Here is a 24,978-nt window from a genome sequence, read left to right on the forward strand (position 1 = left end):
ACTCAGCCAAATGCTCCAGGAGAGCCAGCCCAGCCCCAACCCTGCAGGTCCTGGCACAGCCGGAGCTTTGTGGCAGAGCTGTGCCAACAAGCACAATCATGGCAAAGCTGAACAGGCTGGGGGGTTATTGCTTCCCAGGAAAGGGTTTTCCCATGGCATTGTCCCCATTTTACTCCAGCTGTGATTCTTCACCTGGAAAAGGATGAGGCAGGATGTAAGAGGTGGGATGTGGGGCAGGTAGTGATGGGTCAGCCCAAGCCAGAGGACACCGAGAGGAACTGTGGTGGCAGGGCCTGAAGGGACAACCTCTTCTGCCTCTCCCCAGTGACAACAGGACTGTGATGCAGCCAGAAGTTGTGGTTAAAATTTAGGGAATGCCAGGAGAGGTGGGGGAGAGTTACAGCCACATACAGCCAAGTCTGCCAGGTCATTGTGTGGGCAGAGTCCCCATTAGGTCCTTAAAGCCTGGGAAAAGGCAAAAAAAACAAGATAAGACATAGGGGCAAGGGAGCTGGAGATAAAAAGAGGCAGCAAGATAAAAACAAACCCGGTGTCAAGGACAATACCAGTGCCAGGAATACTACATTGAAAATTTTGGACCTGGAGGGATAAAGATCATGCAAAAGGTGTCCTGAGTGCCAAAGCTGGCTTTCCAGAGCCACAAGGGATGCTGGCAGAATCACAGAGGGTCAGGATAGATGGGCAGGGCAAAGGGGCACCAGGTGTGCCCAAATTTGGGTAGCTCTGGGGCTCTGGCAGCTGCAGGGCCTGGCCAGCTGGAGGTCTGGGGTGCAACGTGAGGATGATGGGTGCTGAGTGGCAAAGAGCAGTGACAACAGTGCCCACACCAGCCTGTGGCTCTGGCCACATCCCTGAGCTCTGCTGATGCAGCTGAGGAGGGAAAGGTTTTGCTGGGATCATGGTGCTGATGAACACAGGGTTTTTCCCCTGTTGCTTGCAAACGTCGTCATCACGTATATAAACACAAAAGGCCAAAATGTGAGTCAGCCCAATGGCAGTTTGGCTCCTGCACCAACAGCCTGATAAATGGTGGAACCAGAGCTTGCAGAGGGGATTTATTCCTGTTTCGAGGGTTTCAAAAAGTTGTTTCATGGCAGGTACAATATACTGCTAAGATATAAAAGAAAAAAAAATCAAAATTAAAAAAAAAAAGTATAAACCAGGGTTTTTCCCAATTAGTTGCTCTCTATTGATGAGGGGAAACGTTTCAGTCTCAGGTAGTGGTCAAACATACTTTTTAGAGGAAAGAAATGCAGACAGTATTTGCATGTGAGCCATAGATGCAAATTTTATGAAGGTGAATATTGTATGAATATTTTTTTCAATATTTGCTGAGTAAGTTTTATGGCCTAGTGCTGTGATCCAGCATAACAAAAGGTCCTATTCACACAAGGGCACAGATCTGAGACCACCTCATGAATTCCTGAATTTCTCAGGGTTTTTTTTTCAAACATAAAGGATCCCAATGAGTCAATTATGAAGACCTTGATATAATATCTTTTTCTTATTTTTATTAAAATGCCATAGTTTAAACTCTGCTCTGTAAACAGTCTGGCCTTCACTTCTATCTCCAGGTGTCAATAATCCCATGAGGGTCAGCAAAACCAACCACAGATATAAAGTTGAGTGTGTGTGAAAAGTGTCTCCAGGACTGAGGCCAGCGATTGCAAAACAGTTTAAACTATAATCCTCCATTTTCATTAGTTTCTTGAAAAACTTCTGCTGTGGGCTTGAAATCCTTCCTGTTTTGTTGAGCCAAAGGTGATTTTTCTCCCCAGCAGTCTGAGCACAAACCTTCCCGCTGGTTTTATATTGTCAGGCTTCAAAAATCACATTTCCCACTAAGGACATTCTGCCCTTTTCACAGAGAGAGCTTGACATTGACATCTATCATGTAAACAAAGCTAATTAAAGACAGTTATTACTTGCTAGATATAAAAGTCTTCCAACTCCACAGTCCCGTAAATTTGGCTGCTTTTGGTAAGTGAAACTTTGTGCTCTCCCTATTCTGCAGAAACATTGAATACATTTCCAGCCTAAGAGGTTTCTTCAGCCCTCTATCTCTTTATTTTCTGTAAGATTTGAGGCCTATACAAGGGACTTCTTTCAGTCCACAGTGTTTGCCATGTCTTTGCCTTTAGATGCAGGAGGAGGATGGAGCAGCCCAGACCATCCCTGCTGTCAGCTCCACACTGCTGCAGCACCCACAGGCACTGGGAGCATCCTTCATTCCTGTGGGTTCATTTTTCAGCCTAATATATAATTTAAATAAGACCTCAGCCCAAAATTCTACATCTGCATCCTCTCCTAGGGCACTGAGCAGCACAGAGGTGGTGGGCTCCAGGCAGTGGCCACCTGAAGCTCCCTTCTGTTGGGAAAAAGAAATGACCTCCCACTAAGATGTCACTGCTGTGTTGCCTTTTTGGGGAAAAATGAAGGCAGTGACTCTGAGCTGCTGAAGTCTCTATGGTTAGAGAAGCACAACTGCTCATCTAGGAACAGAGGTGGGCTGTGGGCTGGCTTGAGGTTAGGAAGCTGATAATCTCTCCAGGAGCCCTGCCCACATTTCTGGCTTGGAAGAAAGTGTTTGAGGCTGTAGCAAAGTGATGGACTTGGTGCCTCCTGCTCTGAGCAGTGCAGCTGGAGGGGTGAGACGGGCAGGAGGGAAAACTGGATAAAAATCCAAACACCTCCACTCAAAGTGTCTCTAAAGTAGTCCATGGGACTTGACTGTGAACTGAACACAATCAGAAAAGGTAGCAAGAGATGCAGATGAAGGGCAAATTCTTCATTAAGAGCTGAAATGGTCCAAATAAAGAATCAAACATGGCAACAGTTATTTGAGCTATAATAGAATGAGACTTAATGAATATGTGTTACACTGTGAAAGGAGAATAGAATATTTTCTCTGCTCTTCAACAGAGATAAAGCTGAGGAAAGAATGGAAACAAGGATGGTAAAAGAGGATAAATGAACAGACAGGAAAAAGCCACTTGGAACAATTAATCTGCTTCTCAGCCCCCACTTCCTTGGTGCATGGCTGGAACCTTTTCTCTTTCTCTGGTCACATGTCTCTGCCTCCCAAAATCACTGCAGAAGTATAGAAAATCCTTCAGATGGTGGGATACCTTACTTTAATTTTCAGCCAGGCTTCAGCTTTGTAGCTTATTCAGTAACAGGTTCTCCAGGTACACAGGAATTTAATATTAATAACAGATGTTTTGACTGAACTTGTAAGACACACAATGACTTTTTGTTTGGGTTTTGTTTGGTTTTTTTGTTGTTTGTTTGTTTGGACTGAAGAAATACTGAGCGGCAATTTCAATTCCTGGTTTTCTTTTCCAAGTGTTCTAGAAATTAATTTCCCAAATAAATAGACAAGATGTGGGACAGTTTTAGGCATGAGATCACACACAGGAGCACCATCTTTACCAAGTTCCCTTTGGTGAATAACTCATCCCTCTGAATCTACCAAGCAACCTCTGAGCAGTTCTCACAGGTACAAATCATTCAGAGCTTCTGGAAGCTGCAGTCTGGAGATAACCTTTGCTGAGAAATTGCTGGACAGCCTGCCATGGGATTTCCCCTGATTGTTCCACTGAGAGTTTAATGTGTGCCACAAAGCACGGGGGTGTGATTTTTGCTTGTTGATGGTGGTTGTTGGTTGTCCCATTCACCCAACTCAAAGAGATTTCTAGTTTATAAAAGGATTAGGGTCCCATTCCTAAATCCTGGTTACATTTAGCCAATAAATGCTGGATTGCAGCATTTCTCCCTCTGTGACTTTTCACTGGGTTCTATGTGCCACCTTGTCCTGCTCTCCAGCTCCCACTTTTAAGAAACATTTGCTGTGTTTTCAGTTCTCAGAACCACTATTCCCTTTCCCCTGTGGAAGCAAGCATTCCCTCTTACCTCTGTCAAAAGGTATTTACGTACATGCCTCACCCACAACCAGCAGGACCCAATCCTGAGTGACTTCACACTTTATTTCCACAATGCACCACTATTGTCAGGGCAGCAGCACCACAGGTAAAAATGCCTGGAGGATGTGATAACCACTGCTGCCAAAGTGTTATGTTTTAGTATTCTCAGCAACATTTTCTTCTTTTGTTTCCTTTGGAAACAGAACAAAGCACATGGCACAAACATGCATTCATGCTCAGTTTTAAACATGAGTTTTTGGAAGCTGTTTGCTTTCACATTCAACCTGGTCCAGTGGAACATGTCCCTGCCACAGCAGGGGGTTGGAAGTAAATGATCTTTAAAGCCCCTTCCAACCCAAATCATTCAATGACTGTTTGATTCTATAAATTTCCCCGTATGAATCCTTGTTTCATCCAAGTTTCAATTCTACCATTGCAACAAAAATTTGAAGTAACAACTGGTTCCTGTGTTTGTAGACAAAAGTGAATTTTTTCCAAGCTTGAGAACACAAAAGTGTGTAGAAATGGTCTTAAATACAAACTAAAAATTGATATAATAGTTTTTCAATGCCTTCCACTTCATACTTATCACAACATTGCTAAGTTGCTGAGATGTATCTGCTCCACTGAAGGAGCAAGAATCATGTATCTTTTTGTGGTTGCCTTTGCAACCACACAGGTGAAGTCCTAGGTATAGGTGAGAAGAATGTTCACTTCAACCCTTTTGGGGAAAAAAAAAGTGCACCAGAAATCCAGTATTACTGAGTTTGGTTATTTTTTAAAAACCTGTTGGCACCCACAGGGCAGAATAACAGATTTGTGGCTAAAATAGAGCCAGGGAAAGAGCAAGTGAATCTATTCAGGGATGCAGTTGGGAACACTCTGCTTGGCTCACAGCGATGGCTCTCACCAGATCCATTCCCCCTCAGCTGTGCCTGGGGTCACCTTTCCACCACGGATCAACCAAGACGAGGGATCAGGTCACAGAAATGCCCCAGCAATTCTCTTCTTCCTAGAAATCTAAATTTAAAAAGGGCCTAGTGCACACATAGCAAATGTTTCACGAAGTTTTACGCTGTGTAATTGCTTGTGGCACATGCAATTCCTTAGCTGGGGTTTTCTGTGGATTTGCAGCAGATCTTCCTTCCAAACCTGCAGTGTGTGCACAAGGTGACTGCACAATCCTGTAATTACACCTGTAAATCCTCATCCCCACCTCTTTCAACTGAATAATCCAAAACACTAAATATAAAACATGCTTCAATTTGCAACTGCATTGTTGCAAAAATCCAAAAATGGTAAAATTGTGTTGCAACTTTCACACCTGTTGCAGAAATGGAAATTTTTTCAAATAATTACAGCTTCCTCCATAGTACTGCAGGAAAATCCTATGCCAAGGATCACATCTTGTCTGCCCATGATTTGAAAGTGGTTACTGATTTTTGTCTGCCCATTGGAATGGCCTTTCCTTGTGGAAAATAGAGCCAATTCAGACACATTAAATGGAGGCACCAGAAACAGTAGTTTGCTTGGACCAGGAAGAACATGACACCATCCTGTGGTATACAGGAAAGGAAAACCAGGAGCACCCATGGGAAGGGGGCACCCCAGTGCTGCTTGTCAATGGGGGTCCTTTTGTAGGATGCCAAATACCACAGATGCTCATTTGCAAGAGAAAAAACTGCAGAGCTTGAAAAGGGCAGATTGAGAATAATGTGAATTTGCTCATTCTTCTACTTCTTATCCTGACTTGGAGCCACAGAAAATCCTCCCTCATTTGTATCACATAGGACTATTTTTATGTGCCTTTCCACTGCCTTCCACCTACTCATGGAGTCCTGCTGATGACTTTAGTGTCACTTCCCAGTATTTGACTGCAGCTCTTGGTCATTTCCCCAGGTTTTTTGCTGTTTTATGCTGTGCTATAAAGTGGAGTTGCCTCATGGCAGCAGCACTGACTCAGCTCTACCTTGGGAATGCTGTAGCTGATCTCCAGTCAATATTTTAGAGCTTCTACTGTGTTTTCTTGCCATTATTTTCTAATGGCTTAAGACTTTGCTTCAGTTTGGTTATAGCCTGTTCATTGTCTGCCTAATTCCTGAGTATGTCCTGAGAAACTACAAACAGGTGGAGTGGGAGCTTGATGCTGGGCTAGGCTAGGTGACATCAATGACTGCCACTTGTAAAGTCCTTCTGTTGCTTGTTATTCCTTGAGACTTCCACATCCACACAGTCCCACTCATAGCAACCCTAACACTTCTATTTTGAATAAGAAAGTGCCTTTTTACTTACTTTTTTTTTTTTTTTTTTTTTTTTTTTAAGCAGCAGAGTGCCATGCAAGTCCCTGCATGAGTGTTTGTAGCTATAAAAGGACATCAGATGTGGTTGTATTTGCAGACAACAGTGGTACTTCCTCTCTTCGGAAATGGAGCAAGTTTCTATTTTGGGCTGTGCTGACTCAAGGGTGAGGTACCCAAGCTGATTCAGCAGTTTGGCAAGTGAGGAGAACTTCTGGTTATGAATTAAATGAGCAATAAATTTAAGTTTGTCTTCATATTAAAGAAATGTATAATTGAGTGAAGCCACCTCCTAGTGGCAGACATTTTGTCAGGTAAGTGGAATATTCTGCATTGCTTTTGGCAAAAAGACCTCTCCAATTAGACAACCATAAAGCCTGCAAGTAAAATCCTGGTCTCAGGGGAGTCAGAGATTTCTACTTATCCAGACTGGAATTTATCCATTCTATTGAGTCACATAAAAACATCTTCCACTGCTTACTTGCTTACTTAATCTGTGCATCTCATCCTCTCAGTGATATGAAAAAAATGAATAGCAATTTCAGAAGGATGAAAATATAGAACACAAAACCAACCTGGCCACTGCAAGGAAGTGAGAATGCACCACCCATTTACTCAGCTTCCATGGGTTCATATGGAACAGATGTCAAAGGTAACCCTTGTGCTCTTCTGCTATGGAAAAAATGAAATAAACATCGTGATACTTTATAATTTTTAAAACCATGAAGGAGTAACAGTCTTTCACAATATTTGCCAATGTTTATGTGTTAGTCTGTGAAAAGAAGCCAGAAGATTTGTTGAGTTTTGGTTTTCCTAAATGACTTATTTTACCTGGAGGCTTCCAGAATTCAAAATAAAGCTTGCAATAAATGCTCTGCATGTCAGTAAGGATGAAGATACAGAAATTTGTTAGAAAGTGAGATCTTTCTGCTTATTAAGGCCAGACAGCATGAAATGGGGTATCTGAGCTGTCTCCCTTGAGCCCCCTTCTGTTTGTGGATTGTCCAAACAGGTTTTAACATATTTGCCTCCATCTTTATGCTGTTTCCAGGCAGGATCAATAAACTCCACAGTCCCTACCCTATGGCATCCACGATGCCTGTTCTTTCAGGCTGCAAGTTCTTCCTTTGACAGCACACAACAAAAGCTGCAAACTTTCAAAGACCATTCCTCCTCCCCAGCTCCAGGAACCCCGCTGGCACTAAGGCAAGCCGTTGTTCCAGCCAGCCGTTCCCATGCCGTGTTCTCTGCCTCGTGAAGGCGGTTTGTGAAGTCTAAAAAAGCATCATGTGGGCTGTCACATTTCAGAGCCCCCTAAATAGCTTTGCATGGCTCCACCAGATAAGCAGTGAAGTACAATATTATGAACGTCAAACAACAGCTCATCATTACAGCTGACAAAGCTTGTTCTTCTGAGAGGGGAAGTAAATACAGTTCCATAGGCTAAATGTGTATTTAGTGGCTTGAAGTTAAAAGAACTCTGCAAGGAGGATTTGCATTTGCCCAGCTACTGCTCTGCGAAATATTTCCTCTAACTCAGTCTCTGAGAAAAGAAACCAGTCACAGAGTATCTTGGAAGGGTGGTCAGAGCTCTCCACAGGGAGCCAGCACAATCAAATCCAGAATAAACCCAGGACTCAGGATCCAGACTGCATGGTGGCTCCCAGCTCTACCAGAATGGCTCACTAAGAAAGTGATCCAGAGGAAGCATCTCCCTTAAAGAATGTCACAGACATGACCCACTCAGGTGCTGCCTTGGAGGGACACGCTGGCTGTTACACCTGTCCTGGATAAAAACGAATCAGAAGGTGGTGGTGGTGGTGAGGAAATAACAAATGCAACCTCAAACCACTTCTTGCTCTCTAAAACAAATCTCAGTCACACGTAAAACGAATCCAAGCATCACTGGTGTTTGTGGTTTTCTGCTTCATGTATTTAACCTGCCACTTGAATTCAACAGAGAAAAATTTACACAATACAAGCAAAGTGAAATTAAAAATTCAGTGTTTCAGGAGACAGTATGAGATCTGTCCCAGCCAGAGCTAATGAAACGGAACAGAACTGTTCCTTGACTGCACATGCAGGGTTTCCACGGAACTTGATAATGACAGGGGAAGGTGGGGAGTGGTTGGGCTGGTGAGCGTTGGGTGGCTGTTCCACCCAAAAGATCAAGTGGAGGAGCAGGATGGAAATCTACAGGTTAAAAGTGTAACAGGAGCTCCTTGGGGGAGCAAGGATTCTGCAGCACCTTGACACCCCCATGTGAAGCTTACCAAAGGAGGGTCTGACAAGTCTCCTTCCATACTATTTCCCTCCTTCAAACCCATAAACAAAAGCTGGGAAAGAGGAACTATTTTATTAGTGGAGATCAAAAGCTGTCTCTGACCAGTAGCCAGACAAAATTTGGTATCGTGTGGGTCACTCAGTGAAAACTTGTGATGTAGTCAGTATCTTTGATGTGATTCTGTTTATTCTAAGAATATACAAAGTACCACTTTATGGAGCCCAGGGGAACAAGACAAAAAATCTATGCTGGGATTTCAGTACCTCTTAAATATCTAAGTTCAAATCACCCAACATAAATCTTACATGTTTGCATAAAAAAAAATTAAAAACACAGGTAGTTTTACCTTAAATTCTCTGCCAATGAGGTAAAATTTTTTTTTCAGTTCTCACCTTGCCTTTGAATCCTTGGAAACTGTTGCACTTCTTTAATCCAGCAGATTAAATAAATTTATCATCCTGTATGAAGTAAAAATGTAACTTAAAAGTATATTTAGATGAATCAATAAAAAGGTTGGAAAGAAGTTTTAGTAAATTTATCAATTAATAGCCAAGCCCAGGAGGCCATCCTGCCTTTCTGCTCTGTCAGCTCAGGGATTTCTCTCTTCCCAACAGTGTTTATGTAAGAGCTGCATGGTAAGCAGCACTTGATATAAAATATTGATCAGCTGAGCCATTAGCTGGAATTCAAGAGACAACTGTGTCACAGCAAAACCAGAACAATTATTGCTATTGATTGGAATTTTTAGAGATTATTTTGATATTTGAGCATGTCAGGAAATACAAATTTCTTCTAAATAATAATACTAGAAACATATGTTACAGCATGGCTACAGGACACCTTTACAAAGGAAATGGAAAATAGGGCCGGTTTCAATTTCAGTAATTGTGTGGCCACAGATTTTCTGTTACTATTTTTAAAAAAGAGTATAGAGAGTCATAGGCCATTAAGGCTGGAAAAGACAAGGTCATTGAGTCCAACCTTTGACCCAAAACTACTGTGCCCACTAAACCATACTGTGAAGTACCATGTCCACTTATTTTTCTGAACACTTCCAGGGATGGTGACTCCACCACTGCTATGGGTGATTTGTGCCAGTGTCTGACCACCTTTCAGTGAAGAATTTTTCCCAATATCTGATCTGGTCATGGCACACCTTGAGGCCGTTTCCTCTCATCCTGTCCCTGTTCCCTGGGAGCAGAGCCCAGCCCTTACCCGGCTGTCCCCTCCTGTCAGGAGCTGTGCAGAGCCACAAGGTCCCCCTGAGCCTCCTTTTCTCCAGGCTGAGCCCCTTCCCAGCTCCCTCAGCTGCTCCTGGTGCTCCTGACCCTTCCTAGAACACTTCCCAGCCCCTAAATGTCTGTCTTGTCTTGAGGGGCTGAAAATTTACCCCAGGATTGGAGGTGCCCCAGCACAGGGTATGGTCACTGCCCTGGTCCTGCTGGCCACGATATTACTATTAATACACCAGCGCCATTGGCTTTATTTTACAGGATGCTGTGGTCTTCAGAGGAGAAAGGATTGCAGGAGGAAGGACGGCTGGAGTGAAGTGCTTTGCTGGGGAAGGCTCACCTGGAAAAAAGTAAATAGGATTCAGGGAAGGAGAAGTCACAGTAGGAAGAACTGGGGCTGGAGCTGAGGGGCTGAGAGGGATGAGGTGGGACCAATTTGGGAACATCACCTGTGAGCAAAGGTGAGGGATGCAGAGCTGGGGAGAGGAGAGGGAGCTACAGCACCAGCAGAGAGAGACGCTGTGAAGGAGGAAAGCCACGGTCCATCTGCGAGAAGAGATAATGAAACCGAGGGAGCGGTGCAGGCGAGATAGCGTCAGCCATAAACAAGCGGAGAACGAGGAGAAAAATAACCCAGCCAGTTTACAGCGGGGCTCGAGCCGAATTGTTTGGTGAAGTGCGTGCTGTCTGCGCATGGCAAATGTCAGCTGGTGGGGAGGGCGGTGGCGGGGGCAGCCCGGGAGCCCCGGCGCTCGGCCCCGCGGTCTGTCTCCACTGAGGTGCCGCCCGGCTCCCGCCACCCCCGCTGTCCCGTCCCCCTCACGGAGAGCGCTGCCAGCATCGCGCCCGTCCGCCTCGCGCGGGACCGTCCCCGCTCCCACCCGCGACCCTCGCGCTGAGGCGGGAAGAGTGTGTTTGTGTGCGGGGGGGGGGCGCGCTCCCGCCGCGCCGCCGCGCCCAATTGGCCAGCGGAGGCGCGCTCCCGCAGCCCCCCCGAACCCCCCCCAGCGCCGTGAGGAAGATGGTGGCGGCCGCTTGAGCGCGTCCCCGCGCTCCCCTTCCTCCCCTCAGACGGGCGGGCGGGCGGAGCGGAGGAGAGTGGCTGCTGCTGCCGTCCCGGCTGGGCGGGCGGCTGAGGGCGGGAGGCGGCCCCTCGTCGGCAGCCGTGCGGGGAGGAAGCGGCGGGCAGCTGCAGCCGACATGGAGGAGCGGTCCCCTCCCGGCGGGGGCCCGGCGTCCCCCCCGCGGGGCTGAGCCAGCGGCCTGCCCGCCCCGCGCCTCGGGAGGGCTGCGGGGGAGCGGGGCCAGCGGCGGGCGGCGGCAGCCCCGGCCCGGCTCGGCCCAGGCGAGGCGACTATGCGGGGCTGCCCCGGCGCGCAGTGTGCGGAGCCCGGCGAGCGGCCGATCGCCGCGGCGCTGCCCGGCCGCCCCTACGCGGCGGGGCCCGGAGGAGACTAGAGGCGACTCTGCGAGGAGCCCGGTGGCTTCGGCAACCCCAGAGACCCAAGTCCGGCGCGGGCTCTTGAGGAGGAATTGACAACATGGCTTCCCCACCGCACCAGCAGCTGCTGCATCACCACAGCACCGAGGTGAGCTGCGACTCCAGCGGGGACAGCAACAGCGTGACGGTGAAAATCAACCCCAAGCAGCACCAGGGCTGCACCTCTTCCAAGCACTGCAAGTACAGCATCTCCTCCAGCTGCAGCTCGGGGGAGTCGGGGGGCGCCCGCCGAGCCGGCGGAGCGGGCGGCAGTGGCTCCGGCCTCCGCCGGCCGAAGAAGCTGCCGCAGCTCTTCGAGAGGGCCTCTTCCAAGTGGTGGAACCCCAAGTTTGACTCCAACAACCTGGAGGAGGCTTGCATGGAGAGATGCTTCCCGCAGACCCAGCGCAGGTTTCGTTATGCCCTCTTCTACATTGGCGTGGCCTGTCTGCTCTGGGGCATCTACTTCGGCATACACATGAGAGAGAAACAGATTGTTTTCATGGTGCCGGCTCTGTGCTTCCTCCTGGTATGTGTAGCTTTTTTTGTGTTCACTTTCACTAAGACTTATGCCCGCCATTACGTATGGACTTCGCTGATACTCACCCTCCTGGTGTTTGCTCTGACCCTGGCTCCGCAGTTCCAGGCTCTGAAGCCTGTCTCAGGAAGTGGTGACATGTCCAACCGGACTCCCCTGGCAGATCCCACAGACACTTGTCTTTCTCAAGTGGGCAGTTTTTCTATGTGTATTGAAGTGCTCTTGTTGCTTTACACAGTGATGCACTTACCCCTGTATTTAAGCTTGTTTCTGGGACTGTCGTACTCGGTCCTCTTCGAGACCTTTGGTTATCACTTCCGTGATGAGAACTGTTTCACACCTCTGGGAGCTGGTGCGGTTTACTGGGAGCTGTTGAGTAAAGCCTTCCTGCACATCTGCATCCACGCCATTGGTATTCATTTATTTATCATGTCCGAAGTCAGATCAAGAAGCACATTCCTGAAAGTGGGGCAATCCATCATGCATGGAAAAGACTTGGAAGTGGAAAAAGCCCTGAAAGAGAGGATGATTCATTCTGTTATGCCAAGAATAATAGCTGATGACTTAATGAAGCAGGGGGATGATGAAAGTGAAAACTCCATCAAACGTCATTCCACTTCGAGCCCCAAAAACAGGAAGAAGAAGCCCTCCATACAGAAAACCCCCATAATATTCCGTCCTTTTAAAATGCAGCAGATAGAGCAAGTGAGCATTTTGTTTGCAGATATTGTTGGCTTCACGAAAATGAGCGCCAACAAATCAGCCCACGCCCTGGTGGGACTCCTGAATGACCTCTTTGGACGTTTTGACCGTCTGTGTGAGGACACTAAATGTGAGAAGATCAGCACTTTGGGAGACTGCTACTACTGCGTGGCTGGCTGCCCCGAGCCCCGGGCAGATCATGCCTACTGCTGCATCGAGATGGGCTTGGGGATGATCAAAGCCATCGAGCAGTTCTGCCAGGAAAAGAAAGAAATGGTGAACATGAGAGTCGGTGTTCACACCGGGACAGTCCTATGTGGCATTTTAGGCATGAGGAGGTTCAAGTTCGATGTGTGGTCCAATGATGTCAATTTGGCCAATCTGATGGAGCAGCTTGGGGTGGCTGGGAAGGTCCATATTTCGGAAGCTACTGCCAAATATTTGGATGATCGTTATGAAATGGAGGATGGAAAGGTGGTTGAGCGCGTGGGTCAGAGCGTGGTAGCCGACCAGTTAAAAGGTACGTGCTTTTATTTTGTGCTTGCTTCTCTTTTGTGAGGGAGCAGAGTTGCCCTAGTGCCTGCTCTGTGCTTGCTGACTGTGTTTTACATTTAACTCGGTGTGCTGATGATCACAAACACCGGAGGAATTACAGGATAAAAGATGCCACAGAGAAAAGCATGAAAGATCATCTGTGGTAGTCAACATAGGCTTTAAAACTCAGCGCTCCTTCTGAGAGTGTTGCCTTGTAGGGAGGAGAAGGTTCATGTGTTTGCTGTCTGTAAGAGGTTTTTGTTTTACTGTTGTGTGTCATCCTTTAATTCAGTAAGTAAACTTGTTAATTGACTTCATGTGCCATACAGAGAGCATATGTGTTTTGCAAAATTATGTGTATCTGTGAAAAGGTTTTTTTGGCATCAGGAGAGTTGGGACTGAGAAGGCATTTGGGAAAAATGACAGCTGGATTCACAGAAAGAAATGAGCACTGTAGATTTGGCAGTTTGATATGGCAAGTTGTTGCAGTTTGGAGTTAGGCTGGAAAAAGTTACTCAGGTGGCTCAGTGAGCTGGCAGATGCACTCCTTTCTGCAGCTCGAGGGATCTGGGGATGAAATGGCAAATTTGCCTTTTGGATAAGAAGAGGAGGGATCCTTCAGTTCCCCTTGGTTAAGAGTCGGATTTTCATTTTTTCTACAATGTTCATTTTGAAATGAAACTCCTGGTTGCTTTCTAGCAGCACTTAGAGGCACGTGCAGGAAGATTGTACGAGCTGAGGATTTAATTGGGTCTTTTGTCAAAGCTGTGTCTCTTCAGTGCCATGTCTTTGTCTCACAGAGAGATTGTTGCAGTGCTCATAGTCCAGGGTGGGGAGCAGATGGATCTAAATGGGAGTGGAATATGTAACAAACCCTGTTAAGGTCTGTGAGTTTTTCTGCTTATAAAAGTACCCATTTTGATGAAGTAAGCTGGAAAACTGAGTGGAAGAACCCGAAGGAGTCATAAACTGGCGTTGTGATGGAGGAAGGAGATATTTGTGGCAACAAACACAAAAGGAGGCCAGGATGGTGGTGGAAAGGTCAGTGAGTAAGGACGTGGGGAGAGCACTGCAGGGCAGTGGTGGCAGTGGCAGCTGCTTGCCCCTGGCAGGTGCTTGTTTTGATGTGACACAAAAACTTATTTTTGGTGAGCGAGCTGTCCGCATGCATACGGCAGCGGGGCTGCAGCGCGAGCCTCGCAGCAAGCAACGACATCGGCAGTGACATTGGTGCCTGGGAGCCACAGGGCTGAAGCAGATGTGTGTCCCTGGGCTTTGGCTTTCTGCTTAGCTTCTAAAAATACCGATTCAGTTAAATTCTTTGGAAAGTGTTGACACTGATGTATTTCAGTGGGAGTGTGCTTTCAAGAAAACAGCATCATACGTAACCTTGTTAAGATGAATTTTGCTGTTCTAATGGAAATAAATTGAACAGGTTGTAGAGAAACATCACTGTAGTATTTCCCCTTTCCATATACCTTTACAGCCAAATGTAGTGTGAAGGCTGTGTTGTAGCAACAAATAAAATTCAGTATTTTTACTGCATTTATAACTGTTCTCAATATTAATCCCAAAGTGACATGAACTTAGCTCTGGAGACTGATGGTACTGCTCCTAAATATTCTTGTTTATTTGTTTCTGTTTTGCAGGAGATTACAGGAGCACTGTGTAGAGCAATTATGCCACATGCCAGCAGTGGGTTTTTCATGGTCTTTCTCAGACTTCTGTTCTGTCCTTGGTTGCCATTTATCATGAGAGGGCACAGGCTGCTCTGCCTCCTCAGTACAGAGGTTTGGATTTTGCAGCTCTGAATGCCTTTGTTAGCTCTTGCTTCAGCCAGGGTACTACAGATGGACAAATTGACACGCAGTCTCTATAGATAAGATGAAATTTGCTTTGTGAACTGACGTTTAATGGTCTCTTCTTACCCCGAAATGTAGCTACAAAAGCAGCTGGAGCATGTGGTAAGAATTACTTTAACAAGGAATATGGGTTGGGCTTTGCTTTTTCCCCATTTCCCTTCTGTATTTTTTTTTGTAGAACTGTAATCAGCTGCCATTTCTTACCAATGTCTTATGCAGTTTCAGAAATCAGAGGCTGTGTGTACTTCTAAGGCAAGCAGAGCTTTGCCGTGACTGCCCTTAGCCACAGGTTTGTAGCACACTGCTCTGTTCCCTCCCATTGCACAGACCCTCAGGGGACGTGGTAGTTAGTGGGTGCTTCAGAGCTGCCCATTTTTTCCTGTTTCCTCAGAACTTTGTTCTGCAGCCAGATTACTCAGCTTATAGGTAAATGCCATCAGGGGAAAAAATACATCAAAGCCGATGATAAAAGCCATCAAACAGCAGTGCCACGGGCTGGTGTGTAGGATCTGCTGCAGGGGAGGGTTTTGTTGGGGAGCAGCTCTGAGATTTAATAAGGGAAACTGAGATTTCACCTCTTAATTAATTGATCTTTGCCAAGCACCTGCTCAGTTCTGTGAATGGAGGTGCTATTAGGAAGCTTTGCTTTACTGTTTTCCCTGAGAATCTGTTGATAGTTGTGATAGAGGAGAGGAAGTTTGTAGTGGTTATTTAATTATCTCATACCCTGTACTCTCTTCAAGTATAAAAGTGCTGTACAGATAGCAGACATAAGCTTTGTTTCCCTACCAGTACTTCAATTCTCAGCTTCCTTTCAACCCTTGATATCTTAATTATATCCTATTTTTTATGCTGTATGTCTAGTATATTATCTCTTAATTGTCTGAGCTGCAGCAGTCGTAGCTATCTTTGAGGCTGAGTCAACAGGAGCAAGTAAACTCTTCAAAGAGCAAAAGTAGGAGGTGCTGAGCACATGATGTCCATGTTCTGCACACTTCAGGACTTCTACCTAACATTGCTCCTGGAGCAGGTCTTGGAACAAAAGCACCTCTGTGGCTGGAGCACGTCAGGCGTGCTCCTGGAGCCGGTCCTTTGGCTCGGTTCACCCCGAAGGAATCCAGGTACAGCTCTCCAGCATGCACCAAAGCAGGGTGTGGAGGAGCCATTTGGGCAAACTGCTTCAAAACCCTGTTCCTCATTCCACTTGAAATCCTCAGGTTCATGTACCCCAAGTTGTCCTCGTGCTGCTCTTCCTGTTTTTTGGAGATGAGGCAAAACAAAATTTCTTTCTGTTTTATGGTTCACTGGAATCTTAGGATGGGAGTATCTTTTCTTCCTCCTTTGCTTCCTTGGCTCCTTAGTGCAAGCAGTGTGGCCCTGGTGTGTTCCCTCTTGTTTCTGACTTTGGAATTAAATAGATGGTGTCTAGAAGAAACCAATAAGGAGAGCTTGCCAGTGATGCCTTGCAAAAAAATGTTGCCTGTTTCTGACTGCTCTATGTTTTAAGGTTCCTTAGACCCCTGTTGTCACAAGTACCTGATCCCCTTGGTTGCAAAAGGAGTGCAGGAGAGCAGTGTTGCAGTGAATTTTTGAAGTCCACAGATAAACCCCAGCCATCAGTTCAATTGTATCTTCCATAATAATTTTCTTGTAGGATTTGAGCCAATTCACTTTTTCTGTTTTCTTGCAGAGCTTCCTAGCAAATAAATTTATTGAAGATCATAAGATACTGAGAGTCACATAACACAGGTTAATGTGTCCCTTTTGAGCTCTGGAGGCAGAGATCTCTTGGGATATAAAAAGTTCTGCTTATGGAAATATTTTTGTTTTGCTCTGTTCTTCTTGGTTGTTTGCATTTCTCTTTCTTGTTGCTTGGGAGGTCACAATATTGCTATTTACCAGCCAGCAACTCTTCCAGGAATACCAGGGTCACCGGCATCTTGTTTTTTGAGTGCTCAAAATAAGCATGTTGGGGCAAGAATGCTTTCTCTGTGTTTATAGGGCATAGCACAGCAGAACCAAGATTTCATTTGGGGCCTCTATGTGTATGCTGATACCCAAAATAATTCCCCAACTTTCTGCAGCCAGACATCTCCTTGTTAAGTTTGTCTCAATACAGCCACGCTTTTCTCTGATTTTGTCCCTTTTCATCATGGAGGGATTCTTGTGCTCTCTGTCACCTGGCTGAGCCAGGGCTGATGGCACAGGGAAGGTTGGCTTTCACAGCACTTACTGCAGGAGCACCCCCCAGTTCACCTGTGGCCAGCAGTGGCTGCTCCTGATAAAGCTTTTCAAAGATCTCCAGCTGATGTGCTGCTGTTCTCTCTGTTTCTTTGTATATTTGCTAATAATTTAAAATGTTTCTTTAGTAATAAGTAAATTGGTTATAAAAATCACCATTTTGGTCAATGGTGAAACCTTTTAGTCCGTGAATAGCCTGGCTCTTTTCAGGGTGACAACCTGTGAGCGAGGGGATGCTTTTCCCGTGGCACACGAGCTGCAGCTCTGCTCGGTGACTTGATACTCCACTGCTGCTTCACGTTTGGGTTGCAGGGAACATGGCACAGGTGTTCCTGAAAGACAAAAATCTTGGGTCAGGTTGTGAAGAGATAAAGCATTGAATTTTTCTTCCCTTCCTCTCCTCTGCAGCCAGTCAGGGGAGAGCACTGGTGTCTGCCCTGCCTGCCCTGACTCCTGTCCTTTACCAGCACTGTGCACAGAGGGCCTTTGGCTGTCATGTGCTTCTGGAAGTTCAGAGATAGATGAAAGATCAGATGAAAGTTTTCCTTGGCTTTTTGAGCCCAGCCTGCTGGGCACAGTGTAAATCTAGAAGGCTTGTGCTTGTGCCAGCAGGATGGCTCTGCAGAGAGCTCTGCAGATTCAGCTTTGCTCTGGGGCTGAGGGCAGCTTTAGTCTTTAACAAGTGAGGTTTTGGAGTCAGTGAGGGGGGTTAAGGTGCTTGTCCTGTGTCTTGCCGGCTGCTGTGCTGGTCTTTCCGTTCAACTTCTGGTTTCATCATGTTCCATAAAAGTAAATCTTAGATGCAGGCAGGCTTTTTATATTTATTGAACTGGCTTGTGACACACTGATTCTGTCTTTCATGGGTTTTGATACTGATCTGATGATCAGGCAAAAATAGACAGACAAATGTCCATTTTTTAAAAAAGTGGTAATTAAGTAAACATGTGTATGTATTTCCACTTTCTCACAAACAGAATTTTGAGTCCGATCATGATAGAAAATTATAATGACCAGTCAGTTTATCAGTTTTACATAATCTGGCCTGTTAACTGTTGTTGAGGTAGTGGTTCATGATTTTATGTGTGACAGCGAAAATAAAATATCATACACAGGTTGACTTTGCTCCTGTATTTCAAAAATGGTAAGTGTTCAGTGACAGAGAAAGAATAATAATTAGAGGTAATTTGCACAAAGGCATATTGCCAGGGAGAAGCGAATTCTACATTGATTTAACATTTTGACACGATCTGTAATTTTACCATGTAATAGCATAAAGAAAAGGAGGTAAATAGTGACTACAGTTGCTCAACCTGGTTCTTGTCAAGTCTTCACTCTGTGAAGATGTCTTTCACAGCTATAAACAAAAGAAAGAACTCAGTAGGAAAACCTAGTGATTATTGAGCTTTCCAAATATGACTTGATGAAACAACATAGCTTTTTGTCTAAGTAAGCCTGAGTTTGTGTGCAAGTACTGCTCAGATTGCTGCCAGACCTGGACAGGAAGGTCACAATTCCTGCAAATTTTGCGGAAGATTTTTTTTTTGAGTTGCTCATAGTTTTATTTGTGCAAAACCAAGTAGAAAAATCTCTCTATTAAAAATACTCACACTTCAGTTGCTTTTATTATTTAAGGAAAACTTGGATGTTGGCATTTGAGGCTTTGAGTTTTGATAACTGGTTTACAGGCTAATTTGACTGGACACAGTGATAAATAATTTGTAAGCATAGTTAGAACTCAGTGAAGTGAAAAGTTCTTCACTTTGAAGGGGATGGAGCCTAACCATCCACTTTGTTTAACAACGTGGGCTCTGGTTTCAATTTCTCATGTCCTGACACTAGCTAATAAATAAGTCAATGCAGTACTGAGGGTCTGGTTCTCAAGTGTTGAAGCTCTGCCCGTTTAAGCTCTTTAGCCCTGAACACTGTGGGCTGAAGGAACAGGTTCAACAGACCTTAAAAATTGACATCCTGCAGGAACTCAAGTGACCATGGCCACAGTGGAGCTTCATTCCAGAACATGGGAAAGGTGAGGGCTGAAATCTCAGGTCCTGCGGTACTGGAGGGACACCATGGCTTCTGCTGCATTCTTGATCATCATCTGCAGAGTCTTTGATCTGTCTTTCTGTCTTTGGCTACCCCAAATCTGGGTGCATGATGTACACAGGTACCCTACCAGTTGCAAATCTGAGCTTCCGTCTCCTGTTTGCATCAGAAAATCTAAAGAGGTACAGAACTGTTTAAATGTGAGAGATCGCCTTCCTTAAATAAAAGCTTTGACATGGGGCTTTTTGGGGAAAAAGATTGATGGAAAAGACAAAACAAAGTCAAAGACATATAATTTATATTCATTTTCTGTCGTGAGGAGGATGCATTATTTGAATGGGTTGTTTAAAACTCTTTTTGCAGTTACTTCACGATATGTACTTCACTTCTGCTGGTAGGCAAAGAATGTAAGAATTTTCATTCACCACTTTTAAAGTACAATTTCACTGGATTTCAATTTGCTGTAGATTGCCCTGCAATATTATTAAAACAAGGAAATTGGAGTTATTTCCTACCATCTACAGTTTGTGTGTAAGCTCTCTCTTTTGATCCTGAATCAAAGCTCAGTCCATCCATCCTGGCTCTGTAAGGAGAGACAGCCATTCCTCTTTCCGTTACAGCTGACACTTGAAAATTCTTGGCTATTTTTAGATGATTCTCAATCTCATTTCTGTCCTTTGAAAAGAAAGGAAGAAAAAAAAATTCCTAGCCTTTAAATTTCTAACTTCCAGTGGGAGTTGCTTTTGCAGAGTAGCCAGCTAGTCAATATAGCCTCATTAACACATTTTAACAAGTTCTGTTACATAAGTTTGCGTTATTGTGATGGCTGTTTCATAGGTTTGGAGGGAATTGTTGGAACTCAATTTAAAGAGAAGCCATGCAGGGTTTGAAAGTGTAGCCACTTGCTTCCAAGTAATAATTTGTGAAAATATAAAGTGGCAGTTAGAAAAGAAGCCTAAACTGGGGATGTACCATGGAATTACAGCTCGTTCTTTCCTCAGAGGTCGTGTTTGGGCACAGCTTCTGTCTTAGGCAGCAGCACAGATTTGGCTGGTGAGGTAGGTCTGGGTTGGCTTTTGTAAGTATTAGACTACCCCAGAAATCTTTACTGCCCTTTCAAGCCAAATTGTTTTCACCAAATTAATATTCTCTTTCATTTGCCCGCCCAAATGTTTTAACCTTGAGCAGTAAGCCTACTTTGAGAGATTGGTATTTTTTTATGGTTCTGAAATTTCTTTGTGGAGGAACAACATGTTCTAGGTATATTTCTTCAGCTAGCATCCCTCAGGATCAAAATCTCCCTCTCAACTGCCTGTAAATTTTTTGAGTTTGTATTTGCTGCTGTAACTTACTGTGGGAATTCTTGGCAAACCATCTAAATAACGATTATATTGCAAGTCTTTATTTTACTTATAGCACTTAATGTTCCTCTTGTTGTCCAACGTCTAAAACTTAATGTTCCTCTTGTCCAATGTCTAAAACTGTTGCCTTCAACTTGACTTGATAAATTTAGAAATCACGTTGCAATAGCATTACTTATAAAATCTCCAAAATTGGCACAGTCCAGAAGAACTGGCTGAATAAAGTCTGCTAGCTTGGTGATGGGATCTTTCCTTCTGCCTGCCTGCTTAACGTGTATGGGAGCATGCAAACCAAGCAAAAGTAACATCTTGATCATCTGCTCATGAAAGAGCAGTTTGCTTCCTTTTGGTTTTTTTTTTTTTTGTTTTTTTCTTCAGCTGAAGTTAAATCTGCTTGTGTGGATGTCGTCACAGGCTGGAATTCCCAGAGTGCCTGCTGTACATGATTCCATAAAGCAGAGGTCCTGCCACTGCAATGGGGATAAAGGAGCTGTGCAGAAAAGAGCCCAAAAGCATCCAAATCCAGCTGTCTCAGCTTATAAAGACTTAATTTCCTTCCAGTGTTACTAATTTTTAGGCCTTGATAGGAAGGCCTTCAAAACAGAGGGGGAAAGTGGAAAGCAAAACAAACTGATAAACAATACCATTGATATCAACAATCATTTCTATGTTTGAAGGGACAAAATGGTTGTAGTTTGATTGCATTTAACTGCACAATAAGCTAAAAAGCCACTTAAAAACCCTCAAGAAAACCCACCTCATAAAAAAAGTAAAGTCTATAATTGAAATAAAACATGCTATGAAACATTGAGACAGACCACAGAAAATGTATGAAAACTTCTGGTATTGAATGCTTAATTCTTTAAGTTCATTAGATAAATTAGGATGTTTGAGTCAGAAATGGGATTTTTGTGGTTATTAAATGTGCAGTTTTGCTGTTTGACTCAGATGTATGGGCCTGAGATGAAGAGTAGAAGTTAATTTCTGGTTGTGCTGTTTTCAGAAAAGCTCCCTGGGAAGCTTTCTCGTAGGTGTTTCCAGTAGTTCTTGGAATCAAATTCTTGCCTTCTTTAACTGGTGTTTAGTGGACATTTGAAGTGTGTCCTGTAGGTACTGAGTGTCTCTAACCTCTGACTGACTTGGACGAGCGACCAGCAGATAAATCTTCTGGAATTGCTCAGGGCCTGACAGGAGCGGTGCTACAGGCAGGATGTAATGAGGAAATGTTCCTCTATAAGGGCATTATTTGCAAAGAGACCAGGTACAACATCAGTTCCAAACTTCCTTTGTTTAGACAGCATGATGCTTGGGAAGAGCTGTTTCCAGCAGGTCTGAGCTCGGCCTGTGCTCAGAGAAGTGGCCACAGGCTTCCAGGGCAGGGATGGGGACCCTGTGGTGTCACACACAGTGACTGTGCACCAGCAGATAACCAGGCTTTGATTCAAGGCTTTTCCAGCTTTTCCCATCTATTTCCAGATTTTCAAACTTGGCTTTTATTTGGAGTGGGTCCAGAGGAGGTCACTAAGATGATTAGAGCGATGAAACACCTCTTCTATGAGGAAATGCTGAGGGAATGGGGAATGTTCAGCCTGAGAAGAGAAGGTTTTGGGGTGACCTAGTTGTGGCTTTCCAGTTCCTGAAGGGAGCTGAAAGAAACATGAAGAGAGATTATTTACAAGGGTCTGGAGGGACAGGACAAGGGGCAATGGCTTCCTATTGCTGGAGGGCAGGATTAATTGGGATATTGGGAAGGAATTGTTCCCTGGCAGGGTGGGCAGCCCTGGCACAGGGTGCCCAGAGCAGCTGTGGCTGCCCCTGGATCCCTGCAGATGCCCAAGGCCAGGCTGGATGGGGTTTGGAGCAGCCTGGGACAGTGGGAGGTGTCCCTGCCCATGGCAAGGGTGGCACTGGATGAGCTATAATTTACCTTCCAACCCAAGCTATTCCATGATTGTGGGAAGTTGTTTGCATCTGTCTGACTCTCTGTTTGGGACTGACCTTGCTACTAAGATCCATGTTATGAGAGATTCTCTCTCATGCACATATATGTTACTAATGAGACAATATAAGTAGTGTTTAATGTTTTATTTGCTGCTTGGCAATGTGGCATCATCTAGAAGCAGAGAGTGTTCTTAAAAATACCACATGAGGATGAGAAAATTTATTATCAGTTGTTTCATAATTCCAATAAACTGTTTAAGAGAAACATACACACCCCGTACCTGACCCGAGGTTCTGGAATGCTTAATGATCAGCAACTAGATTTTTCTGCTGAGAATGTAAAAGTAGCATATACATCTTTGGTTATGAAACATTGCTGCTGCTGGAAATTTCTGTGTATACAGAAATAAACAAAAGGTCTGTTAGTCTTCACTGAAGTTGTGTTTTCTTACCTGTGTCAGATGCTTGAATTTGATATTTGGTGATAATTTTCCACAAATAAGTCCAAAAATCTTACCTAAAGCTGTTGAGTTCATAGAATTGAGGAATGGTTAGGGTTGGAAAGGACCTCGAAGTTCATCTAGTTCTGCCTCCCTGCCATGGCAGGGACACCTCCCACTGTCCCAGGCTGCTCCAAGCCCTGTCCAGCCTGGCCTTAGACATTTCCAGGGATCCAGGAGCAGCCACAGCTTCTCTGGATATTCTGTGCCAGCGCCTCCCCATCCTCACAGGGAAGAATTTCTTCTCAATATCTCATCTATCCCTGCCCTCTGGCAGTGGGAAGCCATTCCTCCTTCTCCTGTCACTCTGTACTCTCTCTTTCCCCATGTCTATGTGCATATATAGCATTTCAGTAGCTATGTGCACCCTTAGAATGTTTTTTATATGAAAATGATCCGAGTTGTTGCTGCAGTCTGTTATTCCTCCAGAATCAGATGCTTGAACCGTGTTTAGTCAACTTGGAAAACATGTTTTAATTCTCGTAGCATGAATGGCTGCATGTTCATGAACTGGGTGACACTTCTTACTAAAAGTTTTGCTCGGCTCTATTTAGCAGGGAGCATCACAGAACTTACCTGCTGGCAGCAGAAGGTGGGAGCTTCAGCACATCAAGAATGCCATTTTTTTTAAGTGTGAAGGCAAGGGATCCTGACAGGAAGGTGCTGGTTTCCAAGCCCTGATGAGGCACTGGGATGGTCCTTTTGTTTTGCTGCTTATCCCTGCTCGGAGATAGAGCCAGTTTGGCCATGGCTGTTTGCTGATCAGGAGTCAGGAATGATTTTGTGTCCATAATCGGTGCTGAAAGTGAATCAGACCATACGGGAGGCATTTTTATCAGGCACAGTGTTTTCTGTGTGTTCTAAAAAACGCGTGCGTGATGTGGCTATATTTAAAATGGAGTACATCTGTTACGCATTTAATTCTTTCCAAGATTTCAGGAGGTGACAAAGTTGGAATTTGTCTTAAAATTCAGATTAAAATTTTGTTTTTCCAAGTTAGGAGCTTTGCCTGCTTGGCTTCCATCCTCACCAGTGCTTCTTTGAAGCAGTATATTTGCCGAGCACTTCAAGAAACGGTATTAGTTATGTATTTTGGGATTTAGGTTGTGATGGGAGTTATATGATCCTAATATCAGCCACAGCCAAGCGTGCAGCCAAGAGGGTCATAAATTACTGTGAGTTGTGCTGCTGCTGTAATGGAGCTGGATTGTGCTGACGGGGCATTATTTGTCTACCTCATTTGGAGCAAAGGATTTGTTAATTCTTGTGCTGCTTAGTAAGTGCAGGAGTTGGACCATGCCCCACCAGTGTTTGGGGCAGCTTTTGAAACACCAAATCCTCTGAATTCAAATGGCACTTGTTGAAGTTTGCTGTTAGAATTGTGACACTTCAGAGGGGTGCTGGTTTATTTTAACAGCAGAATTATTGATTTTTGGAAATAATGTGGTTGTGTGTTAAATGTCATCTTTGGGATGTTATGTTAACACAACAGCCTCTGTGAGGGAAATACATAACACAATTCAGGCACTGCATCTAATATACATTGAGCATGCCTATAGCTTGTCTAAAACAGCTTTAAATGTAGCCTATGACTCACTGATATAAGTAAAGCAAAATGTTGCTCCAGAAGTCTTTGCTGCTGTATTTAGGTGATTCAGTATAAAATCAGAGAATCACAGCATGGCTTGGGTTCAAAGGGACCTTAAAGCTCATCCAGCTCCACCTCCCTGCCATGGGCCGGGACCCCTTCCACTGTTCCAGAGTGCTCCTCCAAGCCCCATCCCAGCCTGGTCTTGGACTCTTCCAGGGATCCAGGGGCATCCACAGCTTCTCTGGGCAACGAACACAAAGAGTTACATTATAAACACAGGTTTTTGGGGTCAGAGGAAGGATGGCTTGCAGTATTTATGAGAGTTTTTATTGCCCTTGCAAAGCATATATAAAATTACAGCCCTGCTGTAATGACTGTTGGAGGACAATCTTATGGAGAGTGAGGCAGTGAAGTGTAGCTGGTGTTAG

The 24,978-nt window shown here is 44.8% G+C and overlaps 1 protein-coding gene and 1 long non-coding RNA gene across 4 annotated transcripts in view; one reads left to right on the top strand and one right to left on the bottom strand.

Annotated features, from left to right (window-relative positions):
* Nucleotides 1–365: 365 nt before the first annotated feature.
* LOC110476094 (uncharacterized) lies at nucleotides 366–10,474 on the bottom strand. Of its 2 annotated transcripts, none has more exons than XR_013340850.1 (5): nucleotides 10,207–10,474; nucleotides 9,916–10,097; nucleotides 8,918–8,983; nucleotides 6,817–6,910; nucleotides 366–465 (listed from the first exon to the last, which is right to left on the bottom strand). It is a non-coding gene; the product is annotated as an uncharacterized LOC110476094 (long non-coding RNA). The 2 variants fall into 2 exon arrangements; XR_002466366.3 differs by lacking the exon at nucleotides 366–465 and adding an exon at nucleotides 3,883–4,964.
* A 621-nt stretch (nucleotides 10,475–11,095) lies between these two features.
* Nucleotides 11,096–24,978, top strand: part of ADCY9 (adenylate cyclase 9) — an 82,703-nt gene continuing 68,820 nt past the window's right edge. For both annotated transcript variants that reach the window (XM_021540800.3, XM_021540801.3), the window contains exon 1: nucleotides 11,096–12,997. In XM_021540800.3, the coding sequence (XP_021396475.1) occupies nucleotides 11,299–12,997 (1,699 nt within the window). In that variant the 5' untranslated portion in view covers nucleotides 11,096–11,298. The remainder of the gene's footprint in view (nucleotides 12,998–24,978) is intronic.

Source organism: Lonchura striata, chromosome 16 (genome assembly GCF_046129695.1).
Source record: "Lonchura striata isolate bLonStr1 chromosome 16, bLonStr1.mat, whole genome shotgun sequence".
Taxonomy (NCBI): Eukaryota; Metazoa; Chordata; class Aves; order Passeriformes; family Estrildidae; genus Lonchura; species Lonchura striata.